Source organism: Meleagris gallopavo, chromosome 6, assembly GCF_000146605.3.
Source record: "Meleagris gallopavo isolate NT-WF06-2002-E0010 breed Aviagen turkey brand Nicholas breeding stock chromosome 6, Turkey_5.1, whole genome shotgun sequence".
Taxonomy (NCBI): domain Eukaryota; kingdom Metazoa; phylum Chordata; class Aves; order Galliformes; family Phasianidae; genus Meleagris; species Meleagris gallopavo.
This window is the reverse complement of record NC_015016.2, coordinates 9,430,091-9,449,367: the sequence shown is the minus strand read 5'-3', so window position 1 is coordinate 9,449,367 and position 19,277 is coordinate 9,430,091. Positions and strand designations below refer to the sequence as shown.

General features: G+C 40.6%; 1 protein-coding gene across 2 annotated transcripts in view; it reads left to right on the top strand.

Annotated features, from left to right (window-relative positions):
• The window catches only part of DIP2C (disco interacting protein 2 homolog C), a 142,740-nt gene extending 128,587 nt beyond the window's left edge, over positions 1-14,153 (top strand). For both annotated transcript variants that reach the window (XM_010712402.3, XM_010712401.3), the window contains 5 exons: positions 3,066-3,123; positions 4,173-4,247; positions 5,433-5,607; positions 6,771-6,894; positions 10,915-14,153. In XM_010712402.3, the coding sequence (XP_010710704.1) occupies positions 3,066-3,123; positions 4,173-4,247; positions 5,433-5,607; positions 6,771-6,894; positions 10,915-11,167 (685 nt within the window). In that variant the 3' untranslated portion in view covers positions 11,168-14,153. The remainder of the gene's footprint in view (positions 1-3,065; positions 3,124-4,172; positions 4,248-5,432; positions 5,608-6,770; positions 6,895-10,914) is intronic.
• The last annotated feature ends 5,124 nt before the right edge of the window (positions 14,154-19,277 follow it).

Below are 19,277 nucleotides of genomic sequence, written 5' to 3'. Positions count from 1 at the left end.
AAATCTCCTGGGGGAGCAGTGGGAACAATTGAATTATTTTATGATGAGACAGAGTAAAACTCATTTAAAAGTTATTGCATAATGTCCATAATTTATTCGCAGTACTAGTCCCTGTAGAGTTAGTAAGACTATTATGCACTTAAAATTAAGTATGCACATAGGAGATGGTAACATCAGAATCTAATGTTGCACTTCTATTTTTTTTTTTTAATCTCTCTGTGGCAAAATATCTTATTATTTCAGAGATGTTAGAGGTTTAATGGCATGCTCTCACATGTGTTGTGAGCTTAGCCAAAAGGTTTTAACAAGGAATCTTAGTTTCTGAGCGCTAACAGGGTCTGAGCAGAAAGCCTCCCCTAAATGTAGAGTTGCTATGTTTAGTGCATTGCTGTGATATTTCTGTAGGGATGTGAGGAGGAAAGCACGTTGTGGGGGAGTTTTAACAGAATGGGAAACTGAGAAATTGCGCCTTCTGGATCTTCATGTGCTAAAATTCAGAGGAGATTAAAGGAAATAAACGGAGAAGGGAGCTAGAAGAATGTGCTAGTACTAACAGCAGGGCGGGAGGCACAGCTGCTGAAAGGACGGGAGAAGGAGCTGGTCAGAATTATGGATGTTAATTCATTTCCAGTAGTCACTTCAGTGACTATTTAATATATAGCTTTATTTTATATGATTTCTGAGCTTTACTATGTGCAGTTCCCACTAGGCATTCAGCAGCATTGCTGAGGCATGTTTTAAAGCAGAAAGGGAGCGAAGAGCAGTGGAATCTTCACAGAATTGAACAGTTCTGGCATATACTTTTCCTGCCCCAGAGTGATTTTGTATTAAAATTGAATTATTTTTATACCAATCTCAAACTCAAATAAGGTATTTGCTGCCTTTTGTCACACCATCTTTCTCACCTCTATACATGGCTGGAGTTTTTTTTAAATAGTCTATTTTTAAAAATCAAACCTACTTGACAAATGTAAATAATTGAACAAGTCACTGCTAGAGGAGATCCCATGGGTGTGAGATGATGACCAGTTCTCCTGAGAGCAGTTACCTGTCTGCAAGCGTGCATCGAAAATCAGAGATGTCAGCTAAGAGCTTACTTAAAGGCATTTTCTATTTCTAAACTTATACAGATTTTACAGAACAGAGTTATATATAAGAAGGCAGAGATAGAGGCATTAATTAACAACTGCTTCTTGCAACATTTGTTTTTTTTTCTCGATGTGCACAGAGTTATTTTTAAACCATTTGCTGCATACTCCTAAATACGTCTGTTTTGACTTGTTGGAGCAGTTCAGGAGGGGCATATGGAGACATGACTGTTATGGGGCAGCATGACTTTAGTCATACATGTACACCTTACAGTGAAGCTCCTGAGGTTCTGCTGCCCCACATCTATATCTCTGGTGGGACAGCTGGATACTGCAGCTTCCGTGCTTTTGTTGTGGTGCTGGTGGGGGCCCTGCTGCTTTTCAGGTGTCACAGGCAACATGAGTACATGTGCACGTGCATGCCTGTAACACTCCATAGGTGTAAGAGGGCAATAAAGTAAAATTGGAAAAGAGCTCTGAAATTGCTGGGAACTTGGGATGTATTTCTTGCTGTTAGTGTGAGAAGCTGTTCACACTGCTGTGCTGTGCCTCAGGGCTCAGTCCTGCCCCATCCATCAAGGCTGAGAGACTCCCCAGCACTGCAGATGAATCTCTATTCACTGTTTCTGCCTTGACCTTGACAGTCCCAGCTTTTATGGATAACTTCTAGAGCAAAGAAATAGTAGAAAAAGAAGGGAAAATCTTTTTCCATCTTCTTTAATGTATAGGGGCTTGAAATTGCCAAAGCTTTGTTCTTCCCCAAGGGACCTTTAGCAGAGGTCTCTCTGTGTCTCATCCCTCCCTCCCCAGACTGAGCTCTGTGGTGCTTCACATATGAAAAGGTGTCAGAACAGCCCAGAAAAGATCTCTCACGACAGCTCTTAACTGACAGCAGTTTTGTGATCAATTTAACTGGATCCAGTTCTCCACACACCTCGTTATGCCTTTCAGTGCCTTCTCTTGTATCAACATTTCTTTTATGAGATTATTTTTTTATATATCTCAGGGATTTTTTCTTTATAATGGGGCATTTATTGGAAGGAGAAGGGTAAGAACTGCTTGCTTGGTGGAAGAACAGATTTAGATCAGCTTTGTGGGTTATGAAAATTTGGAAGAGTGGGAAGTTTTTCGTGGTTCTGCTATGACTTTTAAGGTATCTCACTTGGGATACAGAAATGCCCATTTGTTACCAGAAATCTCTTCCCCGTCTCCTGGCTAAGCTGATCAACCATTTTAGGACTTCACAGTCTCTTTCTAATGTTAGATGAGCAGTCTTCTTCCAGACCATCATGCTTCTCCAGGAGAGCTGCCATAGCTGTTCCTTCAGTGGGAAAATGAGTTATCTAAGAAAGGAAGAGAGCAGACCGGAGTGTCACAGTCAGTAAGGGTCTGACCTCAACAGTAATAGCATTTTTCATTTAATGTTTTTTTGTTGTTGTTGTTACTAAAATGTTTATCAAACATTGTCCATCGAAAATAATCAAAAGATTACTAAGGCAGATTTCAGTCCGAGCTGTGGTTATGGGCTCTTGAGGGATGATTTTGATTTCAACCATAACCCACTCATGGAATGTGGTTGCTCACTCAGCTCACATGCTTTTGTTTCTGTGCCCTGACATTTATGATGTTCTTGTGGAAAATCAATGCTTTAGATCCCTTTTGTTGGAAATAATTTTGTGCTTGGTATTCCATTTACAAAAGTCTATCAAAATAAATAAAAGGCACCAATTACATTTGAAGAATGTAGTGTTTAAGAAAATGTTTGTAGCCATCTTTTTTTCATTACTTTCCAAGCTGTAAGTTTTGCCAAAAATTAAATGTTGGGCCTCAGGATGTTTTAGAGGATATAAGCTTCATCTGTTCCAAAAATAGCATTAATCTCTGTGACCATCAGCCATTCCCTTTAGAAATAAATGTCAATGGAAAGCAAATAAACGCAACCATCTACTATGTATTATTTTCACATGTATTTTACAGAGTTCGTTTAGTAGAAAGAGGATCTCCGCATAGTCTGCCCCTCATGGAGTCAGGAAAAGTAAGTACTGAGAGAAGATTTAAACATCTCCTTTATAGTAAATGTTTTCAGTGCATTTCCATATGTGTTCATTTTTTCAAGCGAATGCAGCGCTCCATAAGACTTTATCAGCTGTGCAGGCCACAGGCCTTTCTTTGCTGCTGGAGTCCAGCGGCAGGGCCTGATTCATTACTCAGAAGCTGCATCTCATCCTACAGATGTGCCACACGTGTGCCTTTAGCGAAGTCTCAGTGTTGACGTTTTACTTGTAGGCCTCTGTCAATCGCTAGAGGGGTGCAGCACCCCAGTGGGGGCAGGCCAGGGGGCCCAGCAGCAGCACATGCAGACACTGGTGCCATGCTCAGCTCTGTGTAGGACACACAGCCTGGCTACATACCAGTGACTAAGGTGTGCTGCCAAGTGTGCCCTGCCTATGCGAGACAGAGGGGACGGAGCTGCTACGCTCAGCCACTGAGGCAGCCCCTGCTCACAGACTGCCTCTGGCACTCTGTGCTCGTCTAAAGCAGTCTAATTATATCTTTGCAAACGTTCGTTTCAGAGGATGCTCCCTGTGCTATTTTAGGTTTTAGCATCTGTCCACCTCTGCAGTGTTTGAATGCCTGTTACATGGAGTCACTATCAAGGGTCTCGTTCTTAAGAGACTATGTGCTGCCTATAGGGCTTCCTCTTTGCTTCAGACAAAGCTTTCATGTGAATAGGGTGGGTTTTTTCCATTCTGGTATGTGCTGCCAAAGAGACTTGGGGCTGTTTGGTAGGATTTGGGGAGCATTTTTTTTTTTTTTTTTGCTACTCATTTTGTAGATCAATATTTGACTTTTGGCAAGTTTTTAGTGATGGAGCAGCTTTCACAAAGATAAGAGGTTTTTTTTTTAGCATTTCCCAGATATCTAGATTTATTACATCAATTGACTATTTCAATTTTTTATTCAGTATGTCTACTTCAGCTTTTAAGGATAAGATTTATTGTGAAGGTATTTTGGGGGAAGAATATTCAGCTTATGATTGTGTAAGTACCTACTTTCTCATTGCTTCATGTGTTCTTTCAATAGATCCTGCCTGGAGTACGTATCATTATTGCTAATCCAGAAACTAAGGGACCCTTAGGAGATTCTCATCTTGGTGAGGTGAGTCATGAAAACTTCACCTTTGCATACTTGGAACTGAATCTCAGGGATAAAGTTATCAAAATATTTGACAGTGGTTTTCTATCATGCATCTTATTAAATGCTAGGTTAAAAAAACTTAAGTGATGCAGACCTTGATTGTGTATGAAGTGTGTAGTGTGATATTTGTATCTTTATTAAAAATGTTATTGGTGTACTTGATAAATGCTAATAATAGCTCAAGTCTATTAAATAATTTGAAAACAATCTGCTTTCTCTGACTACACTTTCTACTTGATGCTTGAGTAATTCCAATGAAAACTTTAATGAAAAAAAAAAAGTGTATTGATTAGTCTAATTTCAGCTAGAGGGGTTTCAGTGTTATCCTCTTTATAGTCATTGTGCTTCAGTGCACTGAAGTACTCTCATTAGCTGAGTTGAGCAAGGCTATGTGTCTTTCCAATTTATTTTTAAGGTTCTAGAGAGAGAAAAAACTTAAAATGTTATTTTCAAAGAGCAATTAAAAGATCTAATTAACAAAACGAGGGATTTGCATAGTCATAATTAAGATTGCAATCTGATTCGTGAGATTCATTTTTAAGATTTCATCACTATGAAATTGTGAATATTTCCATGATGTCTTGAGTTAGCTGAAATGAATCCTTCTCCACATATGAAGGTCCCTGGCCTCTTCCTTTAAAATAGTGCAAACTCCATTTCAAATGTTGTAACCTTTCCCACTACACTGGTGCTGTGGGATGTATCTGTCTGTTTTGTGTTCACTGACAATGTCCAGCTGGATCAAATACACTGAACCAGGCTCAGGGGGATTATGGAAGAGCAGTATGTCTACAACAGCATCTGAGAATAGCCATAACCCAAGCAGAGCTCAGAGCAATGAAAATTGCAGGGGTCTGTGCAGGTCTGAGGCTGACCTGGGGCTGAAAAGCTGCAGGGAGAGAGTCCCCACAACATGACTCCTGCATTCCCATGGACTAGCACAGCTTAACTCTGCGCTTTGACTTCAATGTGGTCAGATTTGGGTCTTGACTGTGCATACAAGTGGGTCAGGAACAGTGTTAAAAGGCATTATTTCGTGTTATATGTATTATCTAGCTATGACTGAAAATATTTGCAATATTTTCAATAATGCTTAATTCTGGAAAGCTGCATTAATTAATACCAGTATAATTGCTTTTAACTTAGATATGGGTTCACAGCACTCACAATGCCAGTGGGTACTTTACCATATATGGAGATGAATCTTTGCAATCAGATCATTTTAATTCAAGACTCAGCTTTGGAGACACACAAACTATTTGGGCTCGGACTGGCTATCTGGGGTTCCTGCGAAGAACAGAGCTTACAGATGCAAATGGAGGTAAGAGGTTTCTCCTTATCTGCCATTAGTCTGTGCATATAATTTAGATTATGTTGGCTGTGTCTCCTGGCCTGTATTATCTGGCTGGTTCTGTCAGTGAAGCTACTGGAACTGCAAAAAAAAAAAACAAACATGTTAAGACAATCCAAAAATAAAACAAAGAGCAAGATTACACAGTTTGATAATGACAGGAGAACGGAGAATGGCTTTAAACTAAAAAAGGGAAAATTTAGGTTAGATATTAGGAAGAAATTCTTTGCTCAGCAGTGAGGCAGTAGAACAGGTTGCCCAGAGGAATTGTGAATGCTTCATCCTTGGAGGTAATTCAAGACCGGTCTGGATGGGACCCTGGGCAGCCTGATCTTATGGGTGGCAACAGACCCATGATGGGACTGGATGATCTTTAAAATCCCTTTCAACCCAAGCCATTCTATGATTCTATGATTTGTGATTACCAGCATGCAACTCTCTGAGTTAATACAAAAAGAACCAGTTATCTGCTTTTAAGTCTATTAGCAAACATAATTTCCTTTAAGGATGATGTGCAAGCATTTATCATCAGCCTGATATCTTTTAAAGAGCCTCATTTCAGCCTCATTTATTTCTTTAGTCAATAAAAATTCATATTACAAGAGGATTACTCCTCAGAACTTGTCTTTTGTCTTAATGAGATATTTGCTATCTAACATGCTGCACATGCTTCTAATTGATGAAAACTTCTGTAGTACAACATAAAGCATCAGTACTGACCTTCTCAAGGCCGCTGGAACAACCATATTCTATACTATTACTGTCAAATCTTTGAAAACAAAGGGAGAAAAACAGGGAGTCTGTTGTCTGCTTAGAATTTTGCCTTGAAGAAAAGAATAATTTTTTTTTGTTACATCCACCTTAAGGACAAAAGGAACTTGTCCCACTGTATTTGGGTAAAGACTTATATCTTTCTCTTCTTCAAATGTGAATAGTGGTTCTGCATTCCTTTCTTCTGCTTTCTGCTACATTTCAGTGATGAAGAATGCTTATTAGTTTGAAAATCAGTTAGAGGGATCAGAAATTCAAGGATAATTTCTGTTATATGTATTTTCCTTGTTTATTAATGTGATTGTTTTTGTAATTTGATGCTCTGGAGAACTGTCATTAATTTTTTTTTCCCTTACAACCAGAACGCCATGATGCACTTTATGTTGTGGGTGCATTAGATGAAGCCATGGAGTTACGAGGGATGAGATATCATCCAATCGATATTGAGACCTCTGTAATTAGAGCACACAAGAGCATCACTGAATGGTAAGGGTTATATAATGCTATGGCTCTTATATAAAGCTGGAATATCTATATTATCTGGGGTTTTGCTTGGATATTGCAATTGATCCAGGAAACGATCTGTTGGGATAGTCACAGGATTTATTACCCAGTGATAAATATGCCTTTAGGATGAAACTTTTCATGAACAAATTTAATCAGGAAGGATTGTTTTCAGTTAAGATCATTCAATACATTTCTTTTTTTTGTGTGCGCTTTGAAATATGAGTGAAAGATTAAGCTTTCAGTTTGAGAGAAGCTCTCAGGTAGGCCAGTGGATGTATCCTGCTCTAACCAAAAAAAAGGTTGGTATGAACTCAAGCTTTACAAGTGCTCTTATTAGAAGGAGTAAGCAAGCAGACACTTAGAATAAATGAACACACTAATAAACGTTATTAGTGAACGCACTGTTACTTTTGAATTGGTCATTAATAAATCAAGCAGTGATCAAATCAAGGTCACAATGGAAATTGAAGCAGTAAATCAATGAGTTAATAACGGTGTTGTCTTAATCAATGTATCACATCATCAAATGCACACAGCAGGTAATGATTTCATGAAGCTGACTTGAGGCCAAATTGCTTTTCATTATTTTTGCATCAGAAGCCTGAATCAGGTAGTTGTTTCGGTTTGATCTAACCTCATCTCAGCCCTTCTTCTTTCAACCAAATCAACAATCTCAACAGTTAGAGCAAGTCAGCTAGCACAGGATGTGACTCTCCATATTTCTTTCCAGTCTTGGCTATGGAGTGTGGCCTGAAGCAGTAAGGAAGCATAGCAACCATACTAGTTTTTTCAGTGACAATTGCTCGCCTTTTTCTCAAACATCTGTTATAATGAAAGCAGTTAATTGCTTAGTTGACTGTATCTGGGGTTTTACCTGGTAGCAGTCTCCCTGCAACATAATCGTCACCTTGCTGTGCTGGCCCTGACAAGTTAGAGGATTCTGGGTCCTCGTAGAGACCAGTACAAACCACAAGGGATGTCATGAAATGCTCCTTTCAGATGTGTTGCATTCTTATCAACAGTGGATGGAAAACTATTCAGGGAAACTCTATTATAGATGGCCACAGGTTCGAAATCTGTGTGTTCAGGTGTACCTACTGTCAGAAATGTGTGTCCTCCTGGGACAGTGAAAGCAGCAGCCATATCTACTGCAGAAGTGATCATCACTGATTTCAGTGGCAAAAAAGGCTTAAGTTATATTCCTTTTTTCAAAACCACTGAAAGCTCTTTGTAAATCCCTTTCCATCCTTCCCTTATATTACTGTGGAAATCTTGAGTGGTATAGGGACAGCTCAGGAAGGGTTGGTGTAGGCTGTGAAAATCAAAGAAAGGCTGTTAGATTTCTTCAAGAAGGTAAAAGTACATGCAAATAATTCTTAGTCCACAAGCAAAATTTCAGAAAGCATTATGTGATGCTATTAATACCCTCTGCTCGAAGGCAAACTCTGATAGTTGTTAGGTTTTTTTTTCCTCAAGGAGGAGAAATTGGTGGTGAACTGGATGTTTTTCTGAAGTGGTCCTTCAGAAAACAGATGTTCGAAGAGAGAAGTTGCCAGTATGGAGTTTTCTTTCATAGTCATTGCCCTGACCTTGACTTTTCTCATTCACCTTTTCTTTCAGCTTCTCCTTGAGGTCCTCCTCTTGTCTTTGGGGAGCACCCCTTGATAAAATAATATCCAATCTTCCTTTGTATGTATGCTTTTGTTTGGGTTGGGACATGAGCATTTGGTTTTGTTAGAGACCACTGTTGTTTCAGTTACAATGACCCATTAAGAACTGAACTGCGTTGATACCATTGCAAACAAAAGGTACTGGGCAGGCCCAGTCAACAAATAATAAAAATAGCCCCAGCTTCAAAGAAATGTTCTCCTTCCGTAACGTGTAACACTAGTGAAGAAAGCACGGACTTCTTGACTGACACATGATCTTGCTGTGCAGCTTCTGTTATTGAAGATCTGATTTAAAGATCATGTAACATTATTCTTTTTTTTTGAGAGATTTTAATAACACAATCTAAGCCTTCAGATTTCCTCTGCCTCAGTGTATAACAAGCACACAGTCTTTTTCTATTGTGCTGTATAACTGCACCAAGCAGTGTAAATCCATCTCAGCTGATGGAAACATATTTGACAATATTTCTTTGTATCTACAGCGGTCACCACTGAGTTGGAATCATGACAAATGAAATAAGTTTTAAATTGATACCTTCTTAGGAGTGTTAGTGATACTTGGAATTAAAAGCAGAGTCATAGCTTCATGAAGTTTTTTGGAATCAGTCTTTTGAACTCTAGACAAACCGACTTCTCCAGAACTCTGCTTTAGGGACCTGCTGCTGAATCTTTCCATTAATTGCTTTCCCAAGTAACAAGTAACAGTTGGCTTAGAGCATGGTTTCAACTGCTTTCTAATATTTTAATTAAACCTCCCAAGCTTTTTTTGTTAAAACATATGTAATATTAACTCAGATGGTTGTGTAGCTTACTAGAGCTTGTGTGAAAGCATATTTACAAATTATAATTCATTTAATAGCAGCACTGAGTCAAAAAACAACCTTACTTTGAATGCCCATTAGTTTTCCAGATCAATAAGCACATAGGTACATAAAAATTCAATCAAACTGTACTTTAGCACGATCTGAAAGTGAAATATGTATTTTTAATAATAAGTATTTTAAACCCAAAATCTATTCTTCTAAGCATCAACTTAGAACACATTTTCATAGCTAACTTTTGGGCAAAGTAAGATGTGTTTCCAGCATACAAGGATATTCAGAATTTTAATAGACCAGAACAGTGTACTTCTTCAGACTGACTTCAATCAAGGATTGACCTTAGCATAAGTAGCTCTCTTGAATTTACCTTAGATACATAATGTATTCTTACTTTCAGGTACTTATACTCAAGACAGTTCTGGAAAATTATCCTCTGATTTTTTAAAATAAAGGAGGGTAGAGAACAGAATTTGTTATATGACTTAAAGTGTAAATTATAATTATTTTTGCTACAGAAAAAGGTAGAGCAAGAAATAACCACTGTTGATATCTTAAACATGTGCCTGAACGAGACTGCTCTTTGTGGATCCTCAGTTCTGCTGACCTCCTGTAAGACTTCAGGTGCTTTGGAGAAATTTGAGAAAAGGGAAAAGGGACAGAGGGAAGAACACACCAGACTTGTGTACCCTCCCAGCCACCATGGTGGAAGGACAAAGGAAAGATGCCCAGTAGCAGAAAACAGAATGTACCTGTTTTACCAGCCAAAATACTGGGGTCATACAAAGTTATTTCAGTAAAGAAGAGACATTGATGATAATGATATTTCTTTCATCATCTCACCTGTTGATAAGGGATGTAAAAACTCCTGTCCCTTTAAACCCACCAGAAATAAAACATGACTGATATAAAGCAGATGGTTTCTGCATAAACCAATTGATCCAGAAGAATCTGAGCTCTTCTGTACTGAGCTGTGACCGGCCTGGCAGACTGCCAGCCCAGTGCAGAAGGCACGTCCCATGCTGGCACAGCACCCAGCAAAAGCCCCTTCTTAGGCAAAGTTTATCTTCTAGGCGGAGCTGTTTCCCTTACGGCCTTGTATCCCTGTCTTCTCTTTTAACCTCCTTTGCTCCTCTGGGCTGCTCTTCAGAAAAACCCGATAAAAACTTCCACCCACACACTGCCTGCCTTCATGAGCGACAGCTTGCTGGCTTCAGAAGGAGCTGTGCTACTTCCTGCTGTCCTCATACACAGCAGGCAAGGATAAGACTCAAGATTCTGCCAAGTAGCCCACATCTTAATGTTGCAGTGATGTCAAAGAGAAAGCTCATCGGGCTGGTTTTCTGCCCTGCCTGTAAACACCTTCTCTCTTGTCACTTAGGTTCTGTGCTTAGGCCTAAGCACGCAGGAGGAGACATCGCAGTTAAAACAAGCAGTAAATAAGGTGGGGAAAAAAAAAAAAGAAAAAAAAAAACAACCAAAAACTAATACTTCTTTTTCTTTGATTCCAGTGCGGTGTTTACCTGGACAAATTTATTGGTCGTTGTAGTTGAGCTGGATGGATCGGAGCAAGAAGCTTTGGACCTGGTTCCTTTGGTCACCAACGTGGTCCTGGAGGAGCACTACCTGATTGTAGGGGTGGTGGTGGTGGTGGACATTGGTGTAATTCCTATCAACTCCCGTGGAGAGAAACAACGTATGCACCTACGAGATGGATTTTTGGCAGACCAGCTAGATCCCATCTATGTGGCCTACAACATGTAGTCTTGTACCTTAAAGCTTCCATGGACTTTACTATAGATGTATAAAATTTTTTGGTGTCCACTAAAAAAAAAAAGTGCAGATAAGATGCTGACACTCATCGGAATGAAACTGTTTCTATTATGACTTTTCAAAGCAGTCACGATTGGCAGGAAATGAAATGTGAAATTTTTTCTTTACCACTAAATTTTAGAAAAGAAGGACTCTGGGGTAAGGCCCTTCGGTTTGGTGGAAAAGCCCATTGAAAACTCTTTTTTTTTTTTTTTGCTTATTGGACGATACTGCTTTCTGAGTAAATGTGGCTTTGTATTTGACATTAAGTAAGCTGAAGTAGATTTTTTTTTTTTCATTCTGCCCTCCAAATGGATTCTTTTAAACCAATTTGCAGACTAATACAAAGAGTCGTTTTCTTCATTTGTTTTAGTGTGTCATAAAAAGCTGATGAACACAGACCTGTTGCTAACTTAAGCCATTTTAGGTCCCACATCTTAGGAAACTATGTAGTGGTACGAGGAGAATACCCAAAGCAGCACCTTTCCATTAGAAATCTAGCAGCTTTCTGGCAGAGATGCCGAAAGCACAAAGGCCAAAGAGCCTTGGCTGTTAGCGTTAGAATGGAAGAAATTTATAAATAAGGTGTATTTCGGCGACGAACTTGCAAATATCTTTGTACTAAACGAAAAAGATAAAATAAGTTAACTACTTCTTCTGTAATTATGTACAAAACGTTTAATTTATTTTGATCTCTTTAGAAGTATAAAAGAGAAAAAACATTCAAGAATATTAAACTCTTGAAATGTTTGCTAATATAAAAACAAAGTGTTGTATTATCTTGAGTGGATAGTATCACATCAAATATATATATATGAAATATAAATTCACTAATGACAAAAAGATTTTAAAGTTTAAAATGCAGTACTTGTCACTTGCATGGTGTCTCCCACTGTAGATAATCAAATGTTACTCACAAATTTTTTGAACAAAGCAATCCTGGATTGCTAGAGTATCCCTGTCTAAAAGAATCCTCTAGATACCAGCAAGTGGAATTATTGCTGCCTTTGAGGCAGTGAATGAATTTAAAACTAAAAATGCACTACAAGAATTTTTTTTTTCTTTGCCATGGAGGCAACAATAAATATTCGTGCTGGCATGTGCATACACTTGTTAGACTTAGAAAAGGCAGGTTGAGGAGTAGCACTGTTGTCTAGCTGCAGAACTTTGTTGCACAATTTTTTCATTGTTTTAGTTGGTGTTTTTATTGCTATAATGAAACGTTTTGGGGTTATTTGCACAGAGTTATCAGTTTGCCTCTCAGCTAGGACACACAGCTCGGTGGCCAAGGCATCCAGTTTACATTTACATACAATGATTGTTTCAATGGTCTTTAATTTATTACTAACGGAGAGGAGCGTACAGTCACTACAGCCAAGCCAACACGAATCGTGCATCTGCTAACTAGTCCCTAAGCCAATTAAAACGTCAGAGGAACCGAACTGCCTGTTTAAAGAGCGGAGTCCCGGGGTCTCTGACCTGAGGTCATCCATCAGTGGGCGAAGAGTAGGAAAACATGCATCACAGCTGCCTTCATTTTACTACCTTTGGATAAAGGAGAGGTTTGATTTCCCAGTTCTGTTGTCTTCCCTGCACTCCACAACCCTTTTTTAAAAACTTTCCCGTTCCTTCATGTGGTTGTACCTGAATTGACCTGTTTGTGATCGAGAGTGGGATTTATCAGCTGCAGTCCAAGAGTGCTTTTCTCATTGTCCAAAATGACGTCCGTGTGCTGGCTCTCATTACCGGATATGCATGACTAAGATTGTTGCAGGGCAAATGTAACCACGTTTATATCACATCCGAGGGGCATACGTATTTGGTCTGCCTTTGCAGAATGCTGGACAGGAGATGGACCCCTGCTAGCAATAGTTTTGTTTGGCTTCTGAGTCTCAATGCTGAGTGTTTGAAATCTCGTTAAAAGGTAGGGACGTTTCGGTCTGCATGTACAGTACAGAGCATCTTACCACGTCAGACTTGTTTTATTTCAAACCATCTATTCAGACACCACTGTCCTGTGAATAGCCCTATTCATGCTCTGAAGACCCATCCTCTATTTTGCCAAATTCATTTTCTGCTCCCTTTAAAAAGAATAAAGTCTGTTCCTAATGGCAAGTCGCCATAAGGTTTCAGACGAGATGTCGATTGACTACAAACATAATTGCAGTGTGCAAACTAACTTGTGAAGTCCTGCTACCGCTGATCTCAGTACTGCAAAACAAATTTAGCTGTCATTTAAGGCATCACTTTAACCCTCACAAAGTCAACTTTGCATTAGTAGAGGAAAAAAAAAAGAACTGCAATGCAGTTGTGAAGCGCAGTTAATAACAGCTCTCTTCTGCAACCTGTCATCTGTGGTTGTTAAATTCTGAGTATAGAGAAATGAGAAACCGAGTTTCTGGTTTTGTTGTGCAAGCAAAAGGCAGGAAACATTTAAGCACCATCAGACTGAGCAATAAAGAAGGATTGTTCTGTATTAGAAATTGTACTGTAGATAAACCATTCATGAGAATGTATAAAATGTTTGTCTTGTGACCTTGTGCTTTTGAAGTCAGACAAAACCATGTAATCAACTTGATGCACATGCACAAAACAGAGGGTACACAATGAACATTGAAACACAAAACTAATCAAACAGGAGCAGATTCCTCATGGTGCTTGTTTATTATATATATTTAATCCTGCTTGACACTTTACCCAAGGGAAGACTGTCCCTTTTATCAGTTGAATGTTAGCAGCGTTATTTCATAGAGTGTGGTGACTGGTTAGAGAAATTCATGTAACTCAGCCAATCACAGTTTCAAACAAAAATTTTTATGTGCAAAGGACAGCAACCTTCTTGTATGTTAAACCACCAGTACGCTTTGTACATCTGTGATAACGCCTGTTTTATATTCAAATGAACAAATAAAAGCTTTTATTTTTGTTGCTCTGAAAATATCAGTTTCTTAATTAGTCATCTAAAACTGAGCTTCCCAGAGCTGCGTGAGCTCGGTGGAGGAACACTGAGAGCTATACTGTAATTTTATTTTGTTTACCTCTCTTGTTGCATAATTTATTAGTACAAATCATTATACTTTTAACAATGTTTAAATACTGGTGTGGGCATTTATTGCTGAAAGACTTTCATATGGCAACAAATGTTTTTGTGAAATGTTTTTTTAATTCTTTTTAATATATTCAAATATACTGTTCACATTTTTGCTGAAAGTGTAAAGATTATTGTAAGCTTGGTAACATTTTGTGAGAAGCAATAACAAGCATTAGTACTGTAAAACTCCTCAGATTTGTCACATCACTTTTGTTGCAAGGTCTTGCTGCCGGCACAGCGCGGATCAGACACTTCAGTCACTGAGCAGGTGCTGCATCACTGCTTGAGCTTTCAGCCAGTGCAAATACCCAGCAGCTGTTTGTCATACGTGGGCTTCAACATCTCTGTCAGCTTTGGCTGGCCAGACACAAGCATGGAGAACTGTGATCCGCTGATTTCCATTGGCCCTTTCCAAAAATAATATGATCTGGGGGCTCCTCTGGTTCATAGCTTCCAACAGGTTTGGACCTACCCTCACTTTCAAAATGGCGCTTCAGAGGGTAAGATTCGGAGTCCCTGTTTCTCAGCTTGCCTTTCTGAAAAGCTGAGGGTACAGAATCCAATTTCCAATGGCCCAATTTTGGGTAGCTCAGGAGAATCATAGAACCCTTAGAGTTGGAAGGTACCTCTGAGGGCCATCTTGTCCAAGTCCCCTGCAGTGAACAGGGCCACCACAGCTACATCAGGTTGCCCAGGGCCTGATCCAGCCTTGCCTTGAAAGTCTGCAGGGACAGGGCGTCAACCACATCTCTGGACAACCTGTTCCAGAGCCTTACTACCCTCACTGTGAAAGATTTTTTCCTTATATCCAAAGCTCTATAGGTTACAAGAACAAACGTAGATTCACCCCACTCATGTCTCCACAAGGGGTGATGGCAGCGAAGGGCTGAGCTGGGGTTACCCTCACGAGGACGGTGTGGGAGGAGCATGGGGCCGGGCAGTGGGGTTCATCCACTGTGCCCATACAGGTCCCACACACCCATAGAAGCAGCAGGAGGGCGAGGGCAGGATGGGGGTGAGAGGAGGATGGCAGGGCAGCTAGCAGTTCCAGAACCCATTTTGGAGAGAGTTTTATTTAAAAAAGAAAGGTTTTAGTTGTTTTGTTTCTTTTTTTTTTTAAATGGTGATTAGGATTTTTAAAGGGTCCAAATGTTTTGAATACGCATTTTAAAAATCATTTTGGGAAATGGTGCTGTAATACTTAAAAGCAGATAGAGAGTCTCAACAACAACGTAGTAGGGTTATGAAAATAGAACAGTGTAACTTATATTATTATTACGTTAACATGTGCCTTGCCAGTGAAATGCATCCCATTATATAGCCCTTCTCCCAGAGCACATTATCATCTCTCCTAGTTACTCCCTGGTTCAGCATCCCAGGCTCACAATCTTCTTGACACAGCTACTAAGGAATATTTCCATATTAGTTCTATTAACAACCTGTTGTTGTTAAGGATATCTTGTATTTTTTCTGGAGGTAGGAGGGCAATATTTTGTAAGGTTATTGCATTTGTTCTAGAGATTAAGGTTATCATGTTTGTTCCATCCTATGCTGGAGGTTAAGATGTCACAATTGTTTTGTCCTGTGCTCGGCCTACCCTGCAGATATACTTTATCTCGGATTAGCCAGAACACTCCATTTCTGCTTTTAAGCAAAATATTTCTTGCAGCTTAGTGTGAAAAGCAACTTATGCAGCTGTTCTGTAAGAAGGTTGTAAGTTTACTAAGGGCCTATACTTGGGTATTAGAAGCTTCTACTGCAAACACACCATCTAATTATCAAACCATTATCATGGGGAGTGGAGTACAGAGCCTCTTGGACTTAGATACCTAATCTGAAGTGCCAACGTTTTGATGTGCTCACTGAGATTATTTCCAGTCAGGAAAGTTCCATCTGGGGGCTCAGATGAGCTATGATGTGAGGAACTCAGCCAAGAGTTTTTGAGACCAAAGAGAGGAGATGGATGGAATTAGGAAGATAGAAAACATGTAGAACTGAGTTTATTGTAACCCAACAGGCTCAGGAACCTAAAAAACAGATCTGTGTCAGGAAAAAGGCACAAGCGAGGAAGTAAATGGTCAGTGAAAATGGGCTTTTGCATTCATGCTTCTCTCCCCAGCCCAGGTACCTGCTGAGATGCCCATGTACACCAGCATGCAGGGCCCATTCCTGCAGGATGCTCTGCGGCCATGCTGCAGAAGAGGCCCAGCACGGGGCACCACAGAAGCAGTGATGCAGATCCTCAGGACACCCATCTGAATGTTTCCCTTCATTCCTTCTCTTCCCCCTCATTTAATTGTTAAAGTAAAAGAAAGTAAAGAGCAGATGAAGCGTGGACTCGGCAATATTTTCTTTTCAATTTAAAGACTTTAGGTATTTTTTATCTCAGCCTTTTAGCACAAGTGGCTTTTAACTGCTGTTTTTAACAATAGTAAGGTGACTATTAAGGATCACTCGATTTTGAAAATTTTCAAACAAAATTAGATTTCTCTAAACAAAACTTTTAGCTAAAATACTTCCTTGCTAAGTGGCTGTGTAGCAGATTGGAGCCTCACAACAAAGAGTGATGGCAATTTTGCTGTGTGTGCATGCAGATATGAGTGCTTTCATTTCACTTTCCTTATAACTGATGGAGTCGTTTATATCACCAGCACATCACATCTGGCGTATCTGTGGGAGAGCTGCACAGTCAGGATGCAGTTTGTCAGCCCAAGAGAGATGTGACATGATGTAAGTGTCGGAGAAAGCAAGCAGATATTCAGGTCAGCAGGAGCAGTGCCCACAGCACATGAGCATCTCAGGGTTGCACATGATCTGTAAGGGTGGAGAATGCAATCATGCAGTAAGCTTGAGTTCAATAAATGGCAAAAAATCGGCTGAAATTCCATCCGGGCAGTGTTTGCAACAAGAAAATCCTTTGTAAAACCTCTCCTGCCCTTTGTGAGTGGCCTCATACAGAAACAATCCTGAACACAGAATTGAGTCAACTGAATGGACAAAGAGGTGCTAAGAAAAAATAAAAAGCGCACTATAAAAGAATGTCAGAGCAAACAGCATCTCCCTCAAAATCCCATTGTTACCGATTTGGTTCTGGTTCTGCACTCTTTGTGCAGTCAACCCTAGTGAACTCTGTAGCACAGGCTACAGAGCTACCCATGGAAAAGATGCTCAGGGATGCTCTGATCGGCATCTCCAGCTCCACTGCTGTGTTCCCCAGTGAATGTCATGGTGTTGTAAAATTGCTTTGTTAAAAGTTTCATGGCACGTTTATCAGTGTATGAAACCACCAGCCATCCTTCTTCTTGCAGACTCCGGACGGGAAGCAAAACAAAATGATCCTCCCCCTCCTCCTCCTTTTTCTTTTCCTTCTGTGACACACACTGAATTTCAGCCCCAGCACCACCCTTTGCTGACAGTCTCCCAGCCTTCCTGAGCTCACAGGGCTCATCAGTCAATGAGCTGTGGGGGTTCAAAACCACCATAAAAACATTACAAAAATTCCTGCTCTGAGGAGCTGAGCCCCAACCTCCAAAAGTGATTTTCTAATTCAAAATTCAGACCTTTCTTAAAATTATTTTTTAGGATCACTGCAGGCCAGGGCCCTCTGGGCGCTGCTTTGCTGCCCCAAGGAGGGGTTCCAGCAGATGGGAGGGAGGGGAAGATGGACTGGAGGAGATTCATAGATTTGTTGCATCTCTATGTGGCATTCAGTATGGAGGGTGACCCCGTATGCTATGCTGGAGGCCAGTGGCTCTGAGGGCTCTGCCAGCCGCCCCGCAGCAGTTGACAGTGCTGGGAGCACAGAGCTGGAGCACCGCTGGGTCTGGTGGCTGCAGGGAACTGATGAGCAATTGCGTTACTGACCCACTGAGCTTCCATTTCTTCAGGAGAAATAAAAGGCTTCTGGCACTCGTGGACTTTACAGACTTGTGAAACTCAGAGAAAGGCACTGTAGCCCGGTCAAGTGTTGTGTCAGCCAAAGAAATTGCTGCCCTTGTGCACGAGCAGAATGAGGCAGCATTTTGGCTGTGATTTTGTTGAAGGAGCCTGCATCGCCGCTTGGTGCTGGTAGAGCTGTGCTGAACCGGTGACACTGGGCCTTGGTGGGCCAGGCAGTGTCTGTGGGGTCAGGGGAAGTCCTGGGGGGACTCAGATATGTGCCCCATTCACTCAATGTCTGCAGAGAGGCCAATGATCACCTCGGAGGCCCTTTATGAGGGATGAATGCACATCCCCTGTGCTGTGGCCTACGAGCAAGGCAGGGCCAGAGGCTGTGCATGGCTCCTTGCTGTCCTTGGGGCAGCCAGATGCCAGCAGAAGGCACATTTCCCATCAACAACATAGTTAGGAAAAAAAAAAAAAGGAATTTTCATCTTTTTAAATAGCTCTTCTACTTTATTAATAGACATTGCTTTCTGTGGCAGGAGTCCTTTCCCAAGCACCACCAAAGCGTGTCGCACACCCAGCTCAACTGCATAGAATTCAGGGCTATTTTTAGGTATCTCTCTGGGGCAAATCCAGCTCTCGTGGAAGCTTTACACCAGCTCAGCTTCCACTGCCCGGCAGCTAACAGCAGCTGGCTGGTGGTTGTGCGAGCACACACACATCCTGCCCTTCTGGTACGGCACGTGCTCCCTCCCTCCCTTTCTCCCTGAGTCCTCAGCCTTTCTTCTGTATCATCTTCAATTATTCGTATCCTTTTATGTGAAAATTATCTGCACAGCAGCCCCTGTGTTTAATTTCAGCCCATCCATCATTATTTGCCTTTAGCGACTTCTCAGTGCTCGGCCACCAGCCCCAGGCAGCAGCAGAGCCAGCAGAAATTCCTGTTCTCTGGGTTTGCTATGAGTTCTCCTCTTCTGATTTTCTAGTTTGGAGCTTCCAGCAGCCCAGCAGCTCTTTTTGAAGGAGCACTACTCAGTGTATAAAGTACTTCTAAAATCCTTTTGGCTTCTGTAAATCTGTTTCATA